At 37.5% G+C, this 21,370-nt stretch overlaps 1 protein-coding gene across 5 annotated transcripts in view; it reads left to right on the top strand.

Moving 5' to 3' along the window:
• EPS8 (epidermal growth factor receptor pathway substrate 8) overlaps positions 1–21,370 on the top strand; it is a 171,164-nt gene that overhangs the window by 71,227 nt on the left and 78,567 nt on the right. The window contains exons 1-2 of one of the 5 annotated variants that reach the window (XM_033222758.1): positions 3,133–3,147; positions 18,946–19,038. The exons of 1 other annotated variant lie outside the window; for it this stretch is intronic. In XM_033222758.1, coding sequence (XP_033078649.1) covers positions 19,015–19,038 — 24 coding nt within the window. In that variant the 5' untranslated portion in view covers positions 3,133–3,147; positions 18,946–19,014. Of the gene's footprint in view, positions 1–3,006; positions 3,148–18,945; positions 19,061–21,370 lie in introns of those variants that run through there. 3 more of the 5 variants (XM_033222757.1, XM_033222760.1, XM_033222759.1) reach the window with 3 other exon arrangements.

Genomic DNA, 21,370 nt, shown 5'->3' on the forward strand with positions numbered 1-21,370 from the left:
CGTTTATTTTGATTACATTCTTCATTTTGGAGGGTTTTCTTCCTGCTACTTTTAATACTGATTTTCTCACCAGAGAAATTATATTAGTACTTTCTGCTGTTCTCTCCACTGGTTTCAAGACTTAATATTATTATCCTCTTCTTACTCCCTTCGGTTTCAGTGTCCTGCCATGTTTGTTTGTTTGTTTGCTTGTTTCCCTGATGTCCTTCTGTTACAGTTTGGGTTCTCCAGAAAGCAGATTATGAGATGGAAATTAATGTTCTGGAAAGTTTATTAGAAAGTGTTCTTGGGGGCCAGGCATGGTGGCTCACGCCTGTAATCCCAGCACTTTGGGAGGCCGAGGCCAGCAGATCACCTGAGGTCAGCATTTCGAGACCAGCCTGGTCAACATGGTGAAACCCCATCTCTATTAAAAACACAAAAAATTAGCCAGGAATAGTGGCGCACACCTGTAGTTCCAGCTATTTGGGAAGCTGAGGCAGGAGAATCACTTTAACCCAGGAGGTGGAGGCTGCAGTGAGCCAAGATTGTGCCACTGTGCTCCAGCCTGGGCGGCAGAGTGAAACTCCATCCCCCACAAAAAAAAGAAAAGAAAAAAAAGAAAGTGCTCTTGGGTCAGCCGCTGTGGATGAAGGAAAGGAAGGAAACACTGTTGGGCCAAGGGGGATGTTGGGCTGCCGTGTAGTCTCAAATAAGATGTTGGGCTGACCCTGTGGGGTGGTGCTCTAATGGCACAGGCTGGGTACGGTGAGATGTCTCCTCACCATTGTCCCCAGTTGGAGAAAGGGGACCAAGGCTTTGTCTTCCACATGTCAACCAATCTTTGGTTGTGGGCTTCCCTGGGAAGGGAGTGGGATACTGGGTGAGGTGAGGCCATCCTGAAAGAGCTGACGGTTGAAGGTTGTCTGCAGGCAGCACTGTAGCAGTTGGGGAATCAGTCCTTCAGTCCTGAAAGGAGATGTGGGTGTCATGTCACAGTTTCCATTCAATCTTCTTTTGCAGAGATGCTGGAGATGGGAAGGAATGGCCCAGGGGATGGGCCAGAATTTTCAGGAATAAGGAGTTGCAACATACAGTGGTCAGGAGCTTGAGAGATGGTAGAGAACAAAAGTGGATGTAGAATAGGTTCTGCCAGACAATTGACTTCTGACATTGACTATTGCTTTTCTCAATACATTTTAAAAATTCTATTTATAGTGATGCTTTTCCCTTTTAAAGTTATTGAAACCTGATGAAAACTCTGAGTGCCGTATACAGAGAATGTACTTTTTTTTTTAAAACCCATTTCCCATTTGCCCCAAGAATACTGCACTGGCAACAAGCAGCACTTTTGTATTCCAAATAAGAAATGGGTTCAAGAGATGGGTCCTGCTCAGTCACACAGGCTGGAATACAGTGGCGTGATCATAGCTCACTCTGGGGCTCAAGCAGTCCTCCTGCCTCAGCCTCTTGAGCAGCTAGGACTGCTGGTGTGCACCACCGTGCTTGGCTGATTGCTGAACTTTTTGTGGAGATGGGGTCTTGGTATGTTGCCCAGGCTGCTCTTGACTTCCTGGACTTAAGGGATCCTCCCACCTTGGCCTTTTAAAGAGCTGGGATTAAGGGTGTGAACCACCGTACCCAGCCTCTGCCATATCTTTATGCAAATATAATTTGGTTTTATAAAATATCCAAATTTTTTAGTTTTATGTTCTTTATAGGCTCTTTTTTCTTTCTCCATTTCTTTAATAATTTAAATATACTTTTTTGGTATCTTCATATTAAAAATTAGTTGAGCAGTCAATTTTCTGTTTGGCATATTTGTTAATAATCATAGTAAATCATTTTCTGACATATTTTGTAATCTCTAAATTTATAAGCTCATCTTCAGTGGGGATTGTTTTTTGTTTTGGTTTGGTTTGGTTTGGTTTTTCTACCCAAAGAAATCCTGTGGGGCCTTGTTTATCTATCATCACTTTAAAGTAGTTTTGTGTTTGTTTCTTCTAGATACTTGAGAGATTTCACTGGCCCAGGACCTAATTCCTTAGATTGGAGATTCTTAATTTTTTTACCAAGGAGATTCTCATACAAATAAGATTCAAATTTCAAAACTGTTGTGCCATAGGTTTAGGATTTTAATTTCTTACAGCATTTATAGCATTTCTCCTGTCCTCTTCACCCAGATTCTGAGACAAGCTCCCTTGAAGTCTTAATATGACTATCAGTGAATTTCTCCTCCCCTGACCCTACCACCACTTTTTAACTATGAGGTTAGACCTTTGAAGACAGCCCTGGTTTTCTGGAAGAATCTCAGTACCAACATTATACCTCATGTGTGCCCAGGGCCTCCCCTTCTGTCCCTGCATAAGTATCAGGACAGCTTTACAGTTGTGAAGGTTTAATGGGGCTGGAAATCCAGCAGAGTGCTCTTTCTCTCTTGAGGGAGCACTTTCTTCTGTTCTTTTTCCTTCAAGGGGCATCTTGTTACCAATTTAAATCTATACTTAAGTGCTAAAGAGACTCCAGTGATTATCCCCATAGCTCCAGTGTTGGCCACAGCTGACAGTGTATGCTTTTGTGCTTACCATTTTGGCCATCGGTTCTGGCTTTGGTTTGGCATCAGGGAATTATCTTTATTGCAAGTAAAGCTATGTATTTAATTTTGTTACACTTAATTTCTTCTTTTCTTAGTGTCTGTAGTGGGAAGTCTTCATGAGCTCAGTTGACCGTATTTCTGTATCTGGAATTCCCATAAGTTACTTATTAACCACTGTTTCTCACATTCTGCCTCTCTAAAATGGGACTAATAATGGTGTCGTCTATCTATATAGCGTTAATTTAGACCACACAGTAAGCTTTCAGTCAGTGCTAGCCAGTATTATTTGCACCACTTAAAACTTAAAAAAAAATTCATCTTAGGCAAGAGTTGGAAGTGTAGTAAGTAGCTACGTTTACTTACTTAACAAGAGGAGGAAATCTTAGTTAACGCCCTAGAGAAACCAAATCAGAAATTGTGTTCTGTACAGTACAATGCCGAAACTGACGCTTAGAGTCCCACCCTTTCTGACACTGTGCCAAAGGTCACTTGGCACATAAGTAAACTGAGTGGAATGGCCTCTCAGTATTGCCTGGACGATTGCTTAGAGGAGTATTTCCTGGACTGTGTGGGTAGGTAAGTTTGAGTTTGTTAATATTTTCTTTGCTAAGGAGGGCTCTCAAAGGCATAATTATTATAAAGGGTATTTGTAGACCTTGAAACATGTAGCAATACTTTTAGTCCAAGTAAGCCATTTGATTGCTTTTTAACTTCCCATTTGGTGTTCCAAGTGGATTCTGAACTTGGTGAAATTAGTGGTAACCCAGTCTCCACAGGGTCTTGCTTCCTGTCTTCTGGCTTACAGAAGTGGAGATTCAAAGGATTTCTTTCCTTTAGGTCATGGTGTTTAAGAGAATAATTTTTCCCCTCGTATTATGGCTAAGAAGAGGTCTGTTGAGTATTACAAATTGGGAATCCGTGGGCATAATATATCAAATGTTTAAAAAAATTGCTTTGAACTTAACCTTATATGCAAAACATTGATTATCTTATAAATATTAACTGCTTTGGATTGTTTATACAACGTTAGTTGTACTATGAAAATTTGCTTATTAACCAGGTTTAGACTTCTTAGGTTGTTATTGGCTTTGAGTCCACAGATTTAACACTGCCAAATTTCTGTGTAAACATTTTGCTTGGGACCTAAAATGCAGTTGAATATGTGTATTTAAAGATTTTTTTTAAAGCCCATGTATATTAATGGAACTTGTAAATGTTTAAATAGTCAATTAATGGAAGCTTTTAAGAAACAACTCTTTCAAAATATTCAATTTTGTAATTATGATGTTTTAAATATCAAACTTGAGTTAGTGACAAACATATAATGCATGATATATAAAGATCTATAAGTAGTTCTTATTGATTTGTTACATTTAATCTTATTCAGAAGGAACTTTTTTGTTATTCTGTTACTAGTAATTAAGTGCAGGGCTATTTAAAAACAAATAAGAGCTAATAACATTGTACCACAGACTAGAGAGAAAGCAAAAGTAAATAACTGGTTAAGTCACTGTTTTGGTCTTGGGAAATGTAGTAGGTTCTTGAGTTTAGGTGCCATGGTTATGGCTGTTTTGATCCTTTTTTGAAATATATTCTTGGATGTATTGATTTTCTTTTAATGTCTTTATTATTTCTTAAGACCCTTCTATGCTGTAAAGAGTATTATCAATTTACACAAATTTTAACTACCCACAGAAATATTGTATACAGCTTTTTTTGTAGCATAAATAGGTGAGGTTCCTCAAGATGCTTATGGCCTGGTGTATTCTTACCCTTGCTATAAAGCTTTGGTCAACTTTAGTGGCCAGACTCTAAGGCAAATGGCAGTATTAATGTGGAGTATAAATCTCCATATATGTTCTTAGAATGGTATGTAAAATATTTTGTTCCCTGATCCACCTGTCCACACCTTTAGTAAGATACCCTTGTGTCTGCCGTACCTTGAGTTATAAAAGAGTTTTCCGTTTTTCAGCAACTAGACTTGGAAACAATTTTTTTTTCAATATAACTTAAATTGTATGTATATAAGAGGAAATGACTATGGAGGAGATAACGCTGCTTAGTCTCATTTCTATGTAAATAGTTCTGACATAAATTGTATAGAGAAGCCTCCTTTTTAGTTTACTTTTCAGTGATGTCATTTGTCATTGAATCATCAAGGTAGATGTGAACCTTGGTGTTTTAGAGTGACGAAAATGAACTCATTACACTTTAGACTTTTGGCCAGGTTCTGTTACTTATGCCTGTAATCCCAGCACTTTGGGAGGCTGAGGCGGGAGGATTACTTGAACCCACGAGGTCAAGGCCAGCCTGGGCGTCATAGTGAGACCTTGTCTCTACCAAAAACAAAAAACAAATTAGCTTGGCATGGTGGTGCATGCCTTTAGTCTCAGCTACTCAAGAGACTAAGGCAAGGAGGATGGCTTGATCCTAGGAGACTGAGACTGCAGTGAGCTGTGATTGTGCCATTACACTCCAGCCAGGGCGACAGAGCCAGACTGCTTAAAAAAAAATTCTAGCCTTTTAAATAACAGCTTAGTTGAATTGTATAAATATTTTTTGAAGAGAATATAATGAGGTAGGTTATCATATGGTCTTTTGATCATTTATCATATAGGATATTTCTAATGTAAGCAATTCAGTATTTTAAAATTTCTTTTTTTTTAGAGTTTAAGTTTGTGTATGTATTTTCACTTGTTTAATTTGACATGTAAGCACTTAAAAATTGACTTTCCAGCTACATGAAGAAATTATACTTTGGTTAAATTTGTGGCATTTTGATACAGGATCATGTGTACAAAGTATATTAACTAGGTTTGTTAATTTGGTTAGAAGAAACTTGTGGTAGTTTTAATGCTGAATATATTTTCTAAAATGCAAACGCAGTTTGTGAAATATTGTCTCTCTGTACTTGATAATGTAAGATCTGAGCTGAATGAAATGTGAGTTTCTTGTTTCTTAAGCTTGTCTTAGATTTTGTATCAACATTTGTTCAAGAGCTTGGTTTTAGGAACATTTGTGTGCATTTTCTTGATTATTAAAAATTCTTTGTGTCAGATATTTAGATGTAATTTAGAGCAATATTATTTAACTTTGCCAATCATGTTATTCTAATCACTAGATTTGATGCTCTGGTAACAATTCTCTGACATCTCATTATTACTGTAGTATTAGATTCCACTTGATTCTCTGTCTTCTTTGTTTCTAAAAAAATACTTTTCCTCATTATGCAAGTAATTTTTCTTTATTTCACCGTTTATACAGTTGGCCACACCAAATGACATAGTTAGTATCCCTTAAGCCAGGGGTCCCCCAACCCCTGGGCCGTGGTTCAGTACTGGTTGGCAGCCTTTTAGGAACTGGGCTGCACAGCAGGAGGTGAGCAGTAGGCCAGTAAGCATCACTGCCTGAGCTCTGCCTCCTGTCAGACCAGCAACATCATTAGATTCTCACAGGAGTTGAACCCCATTGTGAACTGCACATGTGAGGGATCTAGGTTGTGTGTTCCTTATGACAATCTAACTAATGCCTGATGATCTGAAGGGGAACAGTTTCATTCTGATCCATCCCCCCAACCCCCCTACTCCTGCCTTGGAAAAATTGTCTTCCATGCAACCAGTCCCTGGTGCCAAAAAGGTTGGGGACCACTGCATGCAGCAGAGCCATGAATATCAATTTTGGACACAAAGCCGGGGATTGTGGGTGGGGAAAGCCCTCCTGCTGCTCTGGCCTAGCATTCCAAAGACTCAATTCTCTTCACTTATTCAAAGCCTGGATTCTCAAAGCCAACTGGGCTCCCTTTGCCCATTCATAATTCATGCTACATTCTTCTGGCTAAAAATTGTGAGTAGATTTCCCACTTCCCATTATAAGAAATTTAATGTCCAGTGTGTAACTTATCTTTTGAGTCATATATCTTAATATATGGCCTAAGCTTCTTCTTTATGCTTTACAGTTTCCATTCCTGCCTCTTTTTCTTGATACATGGTGTAATTAGAAAGTCTCTCCCTCATATTCAAAATCTACCTCATCCGGCCGGGCGCGGTGGCTCAAGCCTGTAATCCCAGCACTTTGGGAGGCTGAGACGGGCGGATCACGAGGTCAGGAGATCGAGACCATCCTGGCTAACACGGTGAAACCTCGTCTCTACTAAAAATACAAAAAACTAGCCGGGCGAGGTGGTGGGCGCCTGTAGTCCCAGCTACTCGGGAGGCTGAGGCAGGAGAATGGCGTGAACCCGGGAGGCGGAGCTTGCAGTGAGCTGAGATCCGGCCACTGCACTCCAGCCCGGGCCACAGAGCGAGACTCCATCTCAAAAAAAAAAAAAAAAAAAAAAAAAACAAAATCTACCTCATCCTTAAGTTTGCTGACCACTGCCATTAAATTTTTCCTGGTCTCCCCTTCTTCTTTCTGCATTTTCTTAGGGTGTTTTGTGTTCCATCTTCTGTTATATCTATGTTTACATGTGTTATATTTTACTCCCTTTCTAATGACTGAGTTTAACTGATTGAATTACTGTCTCTTACTATGATGGGTTAGAGGTGGTTTTGGCTTGTTTCTCCTAGGTTGCCTTGCATTCAGTGCATGCTTATTATAAATATTTGGTTATTGAAAAAAATGGAATGATATGACAGTGTTATTGATTACAAGACATTTTACTCCTTTCTTGGAATGGACATTTGGGGACAGGGGATCAACTGGCAATCTAAACAAGTGTGGCATGGCTCTTTGAATCAAGCTGTCCCCAGCAGGGAAAGCTGACGAAACGATCAAGGCTACAGCTAAGAAATGCTTTAAATCATGTTGCATAGTGGCTCAATACTGACAGGTAAAGGACAGCTCTGACTAGGGAAACACTTTGGACTGATAGGATATTGAAGAGTAACACAGGCTTTGTAGATAGTGACTACAATTCTACCTCAGATAACATTTTTCGTGAGTTCATAGTGTGAGAATAAATATAGTCAATTCTGCTGTAATGATTGTTTTGAAAAATGGGAGTTTTTGTTCCTGCAAGATTGATATTAGGGAACACTTTGAGCATAATGCAAATTTCACTTTTGCTTATGCGTGATTTCACCTGAGAAATAGTAGGCGTGCACAGAAAATTTCACTCAACTAAAATGAGCTGCCTAGGACACACAAAGTGTACATGCACACACCTCAGACATTTTCTGGCTCTCTCACTTTACCACATGTTATGAGCCACATCCATTCATATTTTGTATTATAACTTCCCCTCCAATTTCAGATAACCCATCTTGCACCACTTCCCAATAATTTACATACAAGGCCTGTGGCTGCCTGGAATAGGAATATATCTTTCCCTCAAAAAACAATTATGTTAACATTTTTGAGCCTTAACTATGTGCTAAGCACTATGATAAGTGCTTAACATGGATTATGTTAAGGAATTCTCACAAAACCTGATACAGTAGGTATTATTACTGTCTTTACAGATGAGGAAAGTGAGGCTTAGAGGGGTAATTAACTTGCCCATGGTCAATAACTCATAACTAGCAGAGCCAATTCTTGAATCGAGTCTGATTTAGATCTTAGTGTTCTCTTACTTTGTAGATTACAGATAAGTAGCTTTCACATGTGTTATTTCATCTGCATTTAATAACTGTCTCTGGCATCATAGGCTGTTTCGATCCCTATGGTAGATGAGGAAACAACACTACTCAGGGTAAGAATGCACTGATCATCATAGGCAGAGCAATAACAGAAACTCATTCTCATACCTAAACCAGAATTTTTTTCCTGGGGCTTAAACATAAAAGGGGAAGAAAACAATTAGAGAATTAGGGATAGGGAGGTGAACTGAACTACAGAAAGAGGATGAAAAGATTGTGTTGGAAGTTGGGGAGCAAAAGAACGTGAGTTATAATAGTACTTCAGAATTGTAAGGAGAGAGTCTAATGAAAAATGAACACTAGGGGACTTGTAACTCTGTGGTACAAAAAGCCTAATCAAATTCTTACAAAGGAATTAAAACCACCAACTTAATGACAAGATTGTGGTAAGAGAAATCTGGTCATGAGCATAAATCATTACTAGTAATACACTCAGAAATGAGAGGGAAGAACAAGGCGACACTAGAGGAAGTCTTGGGAAGGCTTTATTTGTACTTGTTTTGTAGCATGTGATTTTTTTTTTTTAAGGTAGTGAGTTACCTCACAGGCCCTTACAGATGAGCAAGTACTTAATTAGTGTTTGTTATACTGAAAGCGTAACAAATAGTAAGGAGAGTAGTTGTTCAGTTGGGTATTGATTAAGATGAAGTAGTAGGAAAAGTAAGGGTGGAATTGATGAGTAACGATGAACTCAAAGCAGAGGGTCAGCAAATGCTAGCCATTGGGCTGTTTTCTTTCTACAAGCTGAGAATGCTTTTTACATTTTTAGTAGGTTATTAAAAACAAAAATGAAGAATATTGACAGAGACTGTATGTGGCCCACAAAGCCTAAAATATTTATAACCTGGCCCTTTACCGAAAGTTTGTCAACCCCTGACCTGAAATATATCGCATGAAGAAAAAAGTTAGACTTATTCCCTTTTAGGAAATTAGATTAGGTACTATAAAGTGTCATATTTCACAGCGGCTACATTCTCAAATATGTGCCTTTCTCCCACCTGGAGGAAAGACTTGTCATTTATTTAGCCTGCTCTTTTGCTAGGGGCTTTGCATACTTTGATTGTTCTTACCCTTGAGAGATACTGTAACCAGTTTACAAATGAAGAAACTAAGCTTGTAGAGGCTAAGTAAGCCTAAAGTTTTATATTTAATAAGGATTGAAATATAAGCTTGTCTGGTTTGCTAACTAGATATCAAATATGGGCATTTATGTAAATTTAGTTAGTATGTAAAACAGAAAAAAAATTGTACACATAGACAATAGAGTAGGTTGGAGAATTGTGTCATTTTATTACAAAATTTGCACAAGGAAGAATATCTTTGGATAAGTTGTAAAAAAACTTATAAATAAAATATAAAGAACAGAAAATTCTAGTTTCATATTAAAAATGTAATATTCACCTAAAAGAAAGATGAGATTCAAGATGTTTTAGAAAGAAAATGCAAAATACAAAAAGTGTGTTTTGCTTCAATAGAAAGTATACCAGCTAGTACTTCATTTTTGAAATGCAGATATTAAGCAAATATTGGCCCAAATGTCTAACAGTAAAGATTTATGAAGAGAATTTCAGAGTGCTGTGAAAACATGTAATGTAGGAATCTAGGATGCACTGGTGAGTCAGGGAATGGTTTCCCAAGAAGGGGCCATTTAAGCTGAGATACAAGATTTAGATAGGCGAAGATATAAAAGTTAATTATTCTAGACAAGTGTGATAGGCCTCAAGGAAGGAAGAACTTGGCATATTCAAGGAAATAGCATTGTATCTTCCAACACATTTGAGGACAGAAATTGTATCTGTTTCGTTCATCATTTATATCCAGCTTTGTAAGTACAGTACTTGCTGCTATATAGTAAGCCCTCAGCATTTTCCTAGGAGATTCCTGGTATGATTGTGAGTACAGGGATTCCCTGGATGTAGTCTACTTTTCTCTTTTCTGAAGCCAACCTAATTACATTAAGTTCTTCAGATTGCTGGTAACCCCAGAAGGTTACCCTAGGCCACTTTCCCAACCCTTCTTAACTGCCGTCTCAGTGTCTGGATGGAGCTTGATCTGGAGACGGTCTGAGCAGAAAATGCAGGAAAAATGAATGTAGGATACTACAACTGGATCTGCTCCTGAGAAGGAGAAGTAAATCTGCATTATTACAGTGTCAGCAGTAAACCTGAGATAGAATGAATACAGCCACTTTTTGAAAAATAACGTGCTGAGGGAGGGTGTTCTGTGCTAGAACACATGATCTTGGGTTCTCTGGGTGATCACTGGTGACTAAATAACACATGATAATCAGGCTTAGAGATTTAATAAAGAGGTTAAATACTCAAATACTTTCTATTAGAAGAGCTTATTTCTTCAGAATCAAATTTGAACTTCCAAATTGAGATAATTTCATTTATAGGTTTGGGTGCATTAAGGAATTTATAAATAGGAAGAGAAGAGGGAGAGGGTTGCACGTTTCCCATGTCTGTGAATTAAGACTATAGTAACCACAGTGTTGCAGGACTTTTCCTTAGTTCAGTTAAATCTGGGATCCTTTTCCCATGGCCACGAAAGTTTAGGCTCACAGACAGTTTGAAGGGTGAGTAAAAGCAGGGTTTTATTGGGTGAAAAGGAAAAAAGGGTGAACGGGGTCTCTCCACAAGGCCGAAGTCGATGCTACAGTGCTTCCTGCCTTGCCTTTGGATCCCAGGTTCCACATAGGAAAAGGAAAGGCCAGGCTCCTCCCCTCTGCAAAGGTGCACACTTCCTTAGGCTCCACCCCAGTGTGCAAACAGGCAGGAGTTTTGCCAGGGACCCCCTCCCACTTAGCTGTCTCAGTAGAAGGGACCGATTTTACAAGATGTTTACCATACTGGTTTGCAGAATTAAAGAAAGAGAGAGTAACCTTAGGTGAGGAGAAGACTGGGATTTGGAGACAGAAGGAAAGAAAATAGATTCAGGGTCATTCTTGAATGCTAGTCTTCTTTGAATTAAAAAAATAGCAATAGGTGGTAGCAACAACACATGTGCCTCTGATTGTACAAGAATTTCATAATGATACTTGTGGATGTTTTACATAAGCTTAAACTTTAGTGAACTTTAGTTAATGATATCAAACATTGGGGGTTTTAATGTCTTCCTACTAGGTATCATAAGTCTGTTTTTCCTTACGAAAAGGGTAATGTTGGCTAGCAGTTGAGGTTAGTGTTTGCTAAGAGTTGGAAGTCTTGAACAGTGAGGAAAAAGACACCCCTCCTTACAAAAAATAGAGGCTTGCACAAGGTGTGTTGGGAGGGGGATTAATGGTGCTGGCAGAGTGAGAACTCTTATTGATTTAAAACAGGTTATTTCTAAGTATTAAAATTTACTAAGATATCAACAATGTCCCTGGGCTCATTTCCAAGAGGGTATTCTAACTACTGCAGTCAACAACTGATTTGCCATAAAATGTCAATAACTTTTTAAAAGGAAGTTACATTCATGTGTTTATTTTGCTTTTTAAATGAGTGTTGAGTACTTTAATTAACATCATTTTATAATTATTGATATTTTGTATGAGATTTAATAATGGATTAGTTAATTATGAAAACAAGATCTAAATGTTTTCTTCTCCAATTGCCATAAACGTTTGTTGAAATCACCTTATTGAACAGATTTTTTTAAACCCCTTGGAGTACTAGTGGGTTTTATTTTGTTGAATGAATGTTTTACCCAAACTTATATGCATATTAGATTGTTTAAAAGCTCAATTAAAAAGTGAAAAATAGACACTGAAAATTTTTTGAGTGATTTCACATGTGTTCATAAAACAACATATCTATTCCAAATCATTGAATATTTTAAAAGTAATGTCATGCATTCATTTTCTTATTTTACCTTCTCAGTACACTGTGAGATCGGTGTGTAGGGTGAAGCAAGGAGTCCTACTCTGTTTGAGTAGTGTAAAAATTAAGAATCAGTGAGAAATGGAATTTGCAAAAGTCCCTGCCAGATAATGTTAGAACTGGACCAGAAAATAGGAGTTGGTATAAAACTAGACCAGTGACCTTTTTTTCCCCATCAAAATGCAGTTCAGTTTATTGCTTTTGTAAATTAGAGATTGTGTTTCTTGATCTTTATTAAAGTAGAATACAATGTTAACCTAGTTTAGTTCAAATTTAAAAAAATATACACACATGTATATGTATATATGTCTGTGTATATACACACAGGATTTTAAGGACAGTTCTAGCTGTGTGTGTGCGCATGTGTGTGCGTGCACACACACAAAGGAGATTGTTAATCATCTAGTACATCCATATAACAGAAGCAGCTACAATAAGATCTAGCCTTTGCCTTACAGACCAGGTGGCTCTACCTGATAGGCTCACAGACATTCAGTAGTTCATTTGTTCCTCAGATTTCTTTAATTATTGTGATAAAGTTGATATTAAATTTACCAACTTAACCATCTTTAAATGTGTAGTATATTGTCATTAAGTGTATTCACATTGTTGTGCAGTCATCATGACCATCCATCTCTAGGAGTTTTTTATCTTCCTGAATGGAATCTCTGTGCCCCCAAACAATAACTGCCCATTCTCTACCCTCCACAGTCCCTCGCAGCCACCATTCTACTTTCTGTGTCTTTGAATTTGACTATTCCAAGTTCTTCATTTAAGTAGAATCATAGAGTGTTCGTCCCTTTATGACTGGCTTATTTTACTTAGTGTAATGGCTGCGGGGTTCATCCATGTTGTAGTATGTATGAGAGATGTCTGTTTCCTTTTAAAGGATAAATCATCCCCTTATGTAGATATACCATATTTTACTTATTCATCTGTGAATGGACATAACTTGGGTTGCATCTACCTTTTGGCTCTTGTGAATAATGTTGATATGAACATGGGTGTACAAATATCTAGTCTCTACTTTCAGTTCTTTTGGGTATATACCCAGAAGAAGAACTGCTGGATCATATAGTAATTCTATGCTTGATTTTTTTTTTTTTTTGAGACGGAGTCTTGCTCTGTCGCCCGGGCTGGAGTGCAGTGGCCGGAACTCAGCTCACTGCAAGCTCCGCCTCCTGGGTTCACGCCACTCTCCTGCCTCAGCCTCCGGAGTAGCTGGGACTACAGGCGCCCGCCACCTCGCCTGGCTAGTTTTTTTGTATTTTTAGTAGAGACGGGGTTTCACCGTGCTAGCCAGGATGGTCTTGATCTCCTGACCTTGTGATCCGCCCGAGCTTGATTTTTTTTTGAGGAGCTGCCATACTGTTTTCCACAATGACTACACCATTAAAGGGATATTTTAAATGAACGAACAAAAAAACCCAACAGCAAAACCCTCTATTCTTATAGTCTTTCGAATTTTAAAATGAACTTTTCTAAAATAGGATGAAAATAGCTTCATTGGATTTCTTTTGTAACTAATAATTCTAGGAAATATGGTCTGTGTCCTTAGAGGTAAGTGGTGGGCACATTTAAAATTTGTATATTGGTTTCTCTTTGGAGAATAATGGAGTTTGGAGACATTAGGGGAATAGCAAAGGTAAGTCTAAGTTTTTCCAAAAAAAAAAAAACAAATTACATAGAGCAGAATACAGGTGGGAAGATTCCCACAGAAATGAAAGAAACAGATACAATTATCTCAAATAATCAACTTTGCTTCCTGAAAGTGTCAACTTCATTCCCTGATCTAGTCTGCCTTCCATAATGCCTGCATAGTTATTTTCTTAAACATTAGTAATATGATTGTTACTCCTTACCATCTCCTAAAAGATTAAGTCCTAACTCCTTTATATGCTCTACAAGGCCCCTCACAATCTGGCATCAAGCTTTTCTTCCTCACATCTTCTTTTTATATGTTCTGTATTGTAGCCACACTGAATATCTCACTATTTCCTGAAATTCATGTCCTTCCATATCCTTTGTATGTGTCTGGAATGTTCTCTAACTACCTATACATGTATCAACTGGTGCACTCCTCACTGTCTTTCAAGACCTGATTTTACTATCTGTTCCTATATGAAACCTACCAGCAGCTTCCATAGGTAGACACTTTCCTAGTACATTGTTCGTACCATAATAACATTTACTAAAATGCATTGTAATTATCTGTTTGTATATCTATCCATCTTGCTAAATTGAATGTTCCCAGACGAGAGAAAGTATGTTTATTATATGTCATCATGCAAAGCACAATACCTTGTAGGCATAAAGATCCAAAACATACCGAATGAACTTCTTTTTTGTATTTATTTTTATTTTTATTTATTTATTTTTTGAGATAGAGTCTCACTCTTTCACCAGGCTGGGGTGCAATGGCATAATCTCAGCTCACTGCAACCTCTGCCTCTTGGGTTCAAGCAATTCTCGTGGCTCAGCCTCGCGAGTAGCTGGGATTACAGGCACACACCACTGCACCCAACTAATTTTTGTATTTTTAGTAGAGATGGGGTTTCAACATGTTGGCCAGGGTGGTCTTGATCTCCTGACCTTGTGATCCGCCCACCTTGGCCTCCCAAAGTGCTGAGATTAAAGGCGTGAGCCACCACACCTGGCCCCGAATGAACTTCTTATGTGATTTTGCTCACTCTATAGAATGTTTACCTTTAATAACCATTGCATGCATAAGCTAGAATTCCTTTCATAATTTCATAATTAATTAATATACTGGATATATACGTATTGGATATAGGTAAAATATTAAGCATGCAATTTTTTTCTTCATATTTAATATCCTGGATATATGTTTTAGAGATAGGTAAAAGTATTAAGCATGCATTTTTTTTTCTTCAGTAGCTTGCTGCTGCTCTATGAAGTTTTCCAGACACTGATCTCATAGGCATTCATACATTACCCCAGAGTCCTCTTATCCTAGGAGAAAGTATCTCATAATCCACACTTAAATGTTAATGACATGATACATTATTACTCCCAGAAGCGTTTGTAGTTTAAAAGTGCTTCCTATGGATGAAAATGCTTAATTCAAAAGAATGAATTAATTTCCAGTGGTAGAATTTTATTCACCTTGTTGCCTGTGTAAAATGATAGATTTTAAGGAAATAGGATGATACTCTCCCAAGATGATACTGTCTCACACTGGACAGGCAGGCTTCCAAGAGCGCCTCGGAATCTTTAGCATCTCCAGAGTGGTGTTAACAGTGGGAATATATTCTGTTTCCTTAGGGTGCTGCTGTAAGGGCTTTGCCCTTTTGGAATAAATTTGTTCTTCTTATACTGCTTCCTAATAATCTGCACGGCAGAGAAGTGTGGTTTATTTCATGGTGCTTAGCCTGACTCACAAACTACTTAAGAATTTCTTTTTCACATGTGTAGTCATTTGATGTTTAAACTAGTTTCCATGAACCAGTTATAAATATGAGTGAATACTTATTAGCTGACTTGACATCTGAAAGGATAGCCTTTCTACTGAAAGCAAAATATTGTAAGAGTCAGATGTTTGAACTCTTTTTAGTCTAGATTACTCAAGAGGAAACAAACAGCAAGATCCCATTTAATTGCTTGTTATTTTGAAGAAGGAAATGTTATGTTATTTTTCTTCCCCTAAGGGCTGTATCCAGGGCAGTATCGTTTTGGTGTTTTTATAGATCTGTGAGATATTTCCAATGTTTTGAAACTAAAAAACAAGTGAGATTGACATAAATGTATCTGGACAGTGTAATGTTTCAAAGCTTATCCAAGTAGTTGTTCTTTCAGATTGAAGACTTGGTGTTATTTGTACTAAAGTCCTATTGATATAATTAGTTTCATTAAAATTTTTAAACTAATGGATGAGAAGGACATACCTGAATCTAGGCATGGATTATGTAGATGTGAAATGTTAATACATATCTGTATATGTGTAATTGTGTGTGTGTGTATGCTTAAGTGTGTTTAAGTTACTATCAAGCATTCTAAAGGGGGATGGGTCACACATACAGACATAGCATAGAATCTGAGTTTGGGCTCTTGTGTTGGTCTGCCTGTGTTTAAGGCTTTACCATGTACTAACTGTGTGATACTGGGCAAGGCACTTCATTGTTCTGTGCCCCAGTTTCCTCATCTGTAAACTGGAGATGAAAGTAGTACCTGCCTTTTAGAGTTGTGATTATCAATTAAATTAATGCGTGCAAAGAACTTACAACAATGTTTGACACATACATGGACTTAGTGTTGTTTTTGTAAATTGTTATAAAATATTGGTGACACAGTTGATTCAGAGAGAGAAAAGAATTACCTTTTTAAAAAGTGACTGTTTTGAAGCCAAAGATATTAGTTAATTTAGCAGATTGAAGTCATATGGTTGTTTATCATTAAGAGACTATGGCATAACGATGGACATAGGTAGGTAGTAGTTTATTCTTTATAATATACCTTATATTACCAATTTTTGACAATTTTTAAAGTCTTCTTTCTCCTGACCATATGTTTATGGAAATGTTCTTTACTTGGAAACCTGGCTGGGTTTAGAAAATATATGTCCTTTGTCTATTTTGTGATAGACTTCAATTTTGTCTAATCAGTGTTTGAAAGAAATGGCACTTGTATGGACTTCCTTCCAAGAAAAACATCGGGTGTTTCAGGAAGTGGTCTTGGTGAGTCAGAGCATAGTACTTTTTCCTCTGAGTCAGTTTTGAACCTCCTTGATATAAATAGACATACTTTTACCAAAAGTTCTGCTTTTCAGATGTTAAAATCATCCTTGATACACGGCTACACTAACAGCAGTGCCTTCATTGGTTTTTCTGCTCAGTTGGCATTGAGGCTCTTTATCTAATTGGGACTATAGAAATTCTGTGGAATAAATTTTTCTTTAAATTTTCAATTTAATTCTGTACTTCTAAATTAGTTTCTGTTTTCACATCAGTTTTGCTTCAGAAAGGAGTGGAGTCAGGTGACCAGTTGCGTAAATTTTAGAGGAATTTATATTGGTGATAATACACACTTTAGTCGTTAGAATTCTATGACTTCTCTTTTAGCACACTCATATAACTCTTTATAGCACAATTTCAGTTCAGGAATTATTTTGCAAAAGACTGTACCAGTTTGCCGCAACTCAGTTGTTTAGAAGATAGAAAATAATACACTAGAGTGGTTCTTCATAACCACATTAAAAAACATTAAACATGATAAATAATTGCCAATTGACTAAATATTGTTAATGTTGAGTTTTTTACCCAAAAATCACATGGTCACATGACCTCTAAAAAGAACTACAAGGATTTTTTTCTTCATTTGCCAAAATGCCTCCTGTGTTCAAGCGATTCTTGTGCCTCAGCCTCCAGAGTAGCTGGGACTACACATTGTGCACCACCATGTCCAGCTAATGTTTGTGTTTTAAGTAGAGGTGGGGTTTCACCATGTTGGCCAGGCTGGTCTTGAACTCCTGACCTTGTGATCTGCCCACTTCAGCCTGCCAAAGTGCTGGGATTACAGGCGTGAGTCACTGCACCAGGCCTAAGGGAAGACTTAAAAAGGGGTGGGAATTGAGGAATTGAGAAACTGCTAAATGGGAGGTATAAAGTAGTGGAAAGGGCATTTAGGATAAGAACAGACACTTAAAGGTGAGTCAGTCAAGATATGCTCAGGACAGAGTGGTGGGAATGAAGGTTTATATGTAGGAGTATTTGACAGAATATGGATTACTAGAAAAATTATGTAAGCCAAAATCGTGGTGGACCTTGAATTGTACACTGAAAAATTGTATGCGTGAGTATGTAGTAGGTAACACTGTTTAATTGTCATATGTTTCTCTTGAGTTGTAATTGGTTGAATGCAACTGGTTTTTAGTGAATTTCATTTTATAACTAATATTTAAAGAAAACTTCTCTATTTCTCTTAAATATATAATTCTGCAGGAAAATAAAGGAACTGATAGATATAGATGTCAAATGATCTGTGTGTGTTTTTGCATATAATCTTCATAACAATATTCTCATTTTACAGATGAGTAAACCGAGGCTGAGATAGGATAATAACTTGTCTAAGGTCACAGAGAGATGTTAGTCAGGATTTACACTCAGGACTGCTCATCTTCATACTATTTTCTTTTCACTATGGCAAAATACCACAATAAAAGCACAGGGACATACTCAGTAAGTTTTTATTATTTCCAATAGCTATGAAAAAGCAACTCAAAGGCATTTTTCTTCTCAACAGAAGTATTACTTTCTTTTAGGAATAGGTCTTTGGACTCTAGGAAACTGCCTTGTGGGTAAGCTTGCTCTCCTCCTGTTGGGGAGCAGCTTTCTGTAAGGTTTGCAGGGGCAGTCAAATTGGTGGAGGGATCATTTGTAGGTTGTGGTGAGCCATGCTGTGGATCATCTGTCCTTTGCCCATTTATATTAGTAGATTGATGGTCATTTTCATTTTTTCAAATCTGAAGCATCTGGGCCTTGATTAATTGGAGTCTTTGATTTTCATTCTTGACATATACAACATTTACAAGAATATGCTACGTTGTTTTATCCTATTTCCTTCATAATGGGGAAGCAGTCCTGTGGCTCTTGGCAAAACTGACCTTCCCTGAGGTTTCAACAGAGGCAGTTGAGATTAAACACCATTCTTGTAAACACTGAATCTCCTATCTCCTAAATTACAAATTGGTATCCTGGAAAAATTTCTTTGTTAGGATCTGGAATTGAACAGCTCAGTTTTTAGGAGAGCAGGGAAAGTCATGTTTTCCCCAGCTAACTAGTTTGAATGTGCTACTATGTGCTGGTACGTGCTATTCCCAGGGCTTCTTAGCAGCTAAATTGTTTTTTTTTTAAAGGATGAAGATTTATTTTTCCACTCCATTTGAGGAAAATAAGGAAGTTGGCTGGCAATAAGAGAGATCAACATGGAGAGGCTGGAGGAGAGAGATGTCTGTTTACTGTGTGGATGAGGTTAAGTTAAAGAGGGGGGTTGGGTGGTCTAGTTGACACTGCTTGTTCTTTTCCTTGAGTACTTCTTGTTAGAAGTTAGAGCGGCTGATTATTTTCTGTTTTAACTTACTTGGTTAAAGTATTTTCCAGTAAGATTTTAAAATTACTTTTAGAACATTGTTTTATTCTGTCTTTTCTTATAAGAAGATTTGAGATAAACATCTCCATTTGGCCAAGTAATAAAATATTCACAGGCATAATTTTTTATAAAAGATTTTAGGAAATTCTGGAGTTTTTCCATTTTACCTTTATTCAACAGTTTCAGAAAGTCTTTTAAAATACGTATTTCTTTCATAATCATTCACATGTCCCCATGCTTTATAAAACATATGTTGCCTCAAAGTTGGATATAAAAGTGTCAATTCTAGTTTTATTGATAGCTTTTATACAACTGGAAATTTGTTCCCATAGAGAAATTTGTGTAATAGGCATGAACTTAATGGGACAAAGTCAAGGTGATGCCATGCTCCTTTGGAATTTGGTGATTCTTTTGTCATTCTAGTGTCCATTGTCTTTATTCTGGCACTACCTTGGCCTTCATATCGATACTATTTCTAATCATCCTGATCATCTACCACTTGGACTTCCTAAACTTTCAGAATCCAGTTCCCTTTTCTTCTTACTTATCAGTAAAGCTAGATTATCAGTTCTTTTTTATACAGGTGTAGGAGTGTCATCTGTAAATTTTGGCAAATGAAGAAAAAAATCCTTGTAGTTCTTTTTAGAGGTCATGTGACCATGTGATTTTTGGGTAAAAAACTCTAGCCATTATTTACCTCTATGTGGCAAAGCGGTTGAATTTTATCCCACATCTACTATTAATCACCTCTTTGACAGTGAACATGTTCTTAAACTCTGTACCTGGCTTGCTCATCTGTAAAGTGGGAATGATAATTGTTCCTACTTCATGAGGCAGTTGTGACAATTAAAAGAAAATGACACATGGAAAGCAGTTAGAACTGTGCCTGTCACGCCGTGTTTTCTAGATGTAAGCCATTGCCACTGCTGCTGCTGCTCTGCCTCTACCTCTTCCTGCTGTCACTGCTGTCGGCAGTTAGTAATAGTTTAGTTTTCCTTCGTGCCCCGATTTTGTACCACCATTTGGCTTAGAATGGGGGACAGCAGTTATGCCATGTAAGTGATATCCCGTTTATTTAATCAAGAGCTGGAATTAATTTGAGGGATTATTTAGAAAAGTTAAACTTTTTCTTCCTATAAGCAACGCATTTTAATCAGTCTGTGCTTCTCCCTCAAGTTTTCCTTTCTTCAGTCTACAGGCCATTTTCCCAGTTGCTTAGAGATGGGAACTGTGGGAATAGAAAGAAAGAAATGCAAATGCTGGCCTTAGGATAATTCCCTCTTCAAATCTCCTCTTCTTTCTGACCTAAAATAGCCTGCTTACCCAAACAAATCTATCTGAAATTCCCAAACAAAAATCTACATAATGTGATCCGAGAACATGAAGGTTCTTTGGTCATTCTCCCTTGCTTGCTAATCCAAACACCGTTTTTCACTTATTAATTCACTATAAAGTGGTGTGTTCCTGCTTGGTTTTAATTCCAGATGCCCAAGTTTAGGAATGTAATTCCTGGCAAATATTTTTGGGGGTTTATAAATTGACACTGGCCTAAAAGTGGACGTGTAAAAAAGCCCCATTTCTTCCCAAGTGGAATAGCAGTTCAGGTGTTTTTCTCTGACCTTCTGATTCATCAAGTCCATGTTCTGCTGCAACCTCCGCCTTCTGGGTTCAAGCAATTCTTCTTCCTCAGCCTCCCAGCTAGCTGGGATTACAGGTATGTGTCACCATACCCAGCTAATTTTTTGTATTTTTAGTAGAGACGGGGTTTCACGATGCTGGCCAGTCTGGTCACGAACTCCTAACCTCGTGATCTGCCCGCCTTGTCCTCCCAAAGTGCTGGAATTACAGGTGTGAGCCACTGCGCCCAGTCAAGTCCATGTTCTTAAACTTGGAAAGTCTCTAAAGTTAGTGTTTTATAGATTTTACTGTTTTATTTTTGTGTTTCTTCATCACTACTGTCTTTTAGTTTGTTTTGCTTATGTTCAAACTGCTACGTGAAATATAGTAAATAATAGCATTCTCATTCAGAATTATTTTCACATTTTTATTGTCAACAGAATATTGTTTCACCTGTCTTGAAACATTAAAAACACCTTCAATAAATGCATAAATTCTTTGTTTTAAAGATAGACTAATTATCCTGGATTTTAAATAGAGAAATCCTGAGATAACATTTTCAGAATGAATCTCTC

The sequence above is a fragment of the Trachypithecus francoisi genome, unplaced genomic scaffold (assembly GCF_009764315.1).
Source record: "Trachypithecus francoisi isolate TF-2019V2 unplaced genomic scaffold, Tfra_2.0 Lachesis_group11, whole genome shotgun sequence".
In the NCBI taxonomy this organism is placed as follows: Eukaryota; Metazoa; Chordata; class Mammalia; order Primates; family Cercopithecidae; genus Trachypithecus; species Trachypithecus francoisi.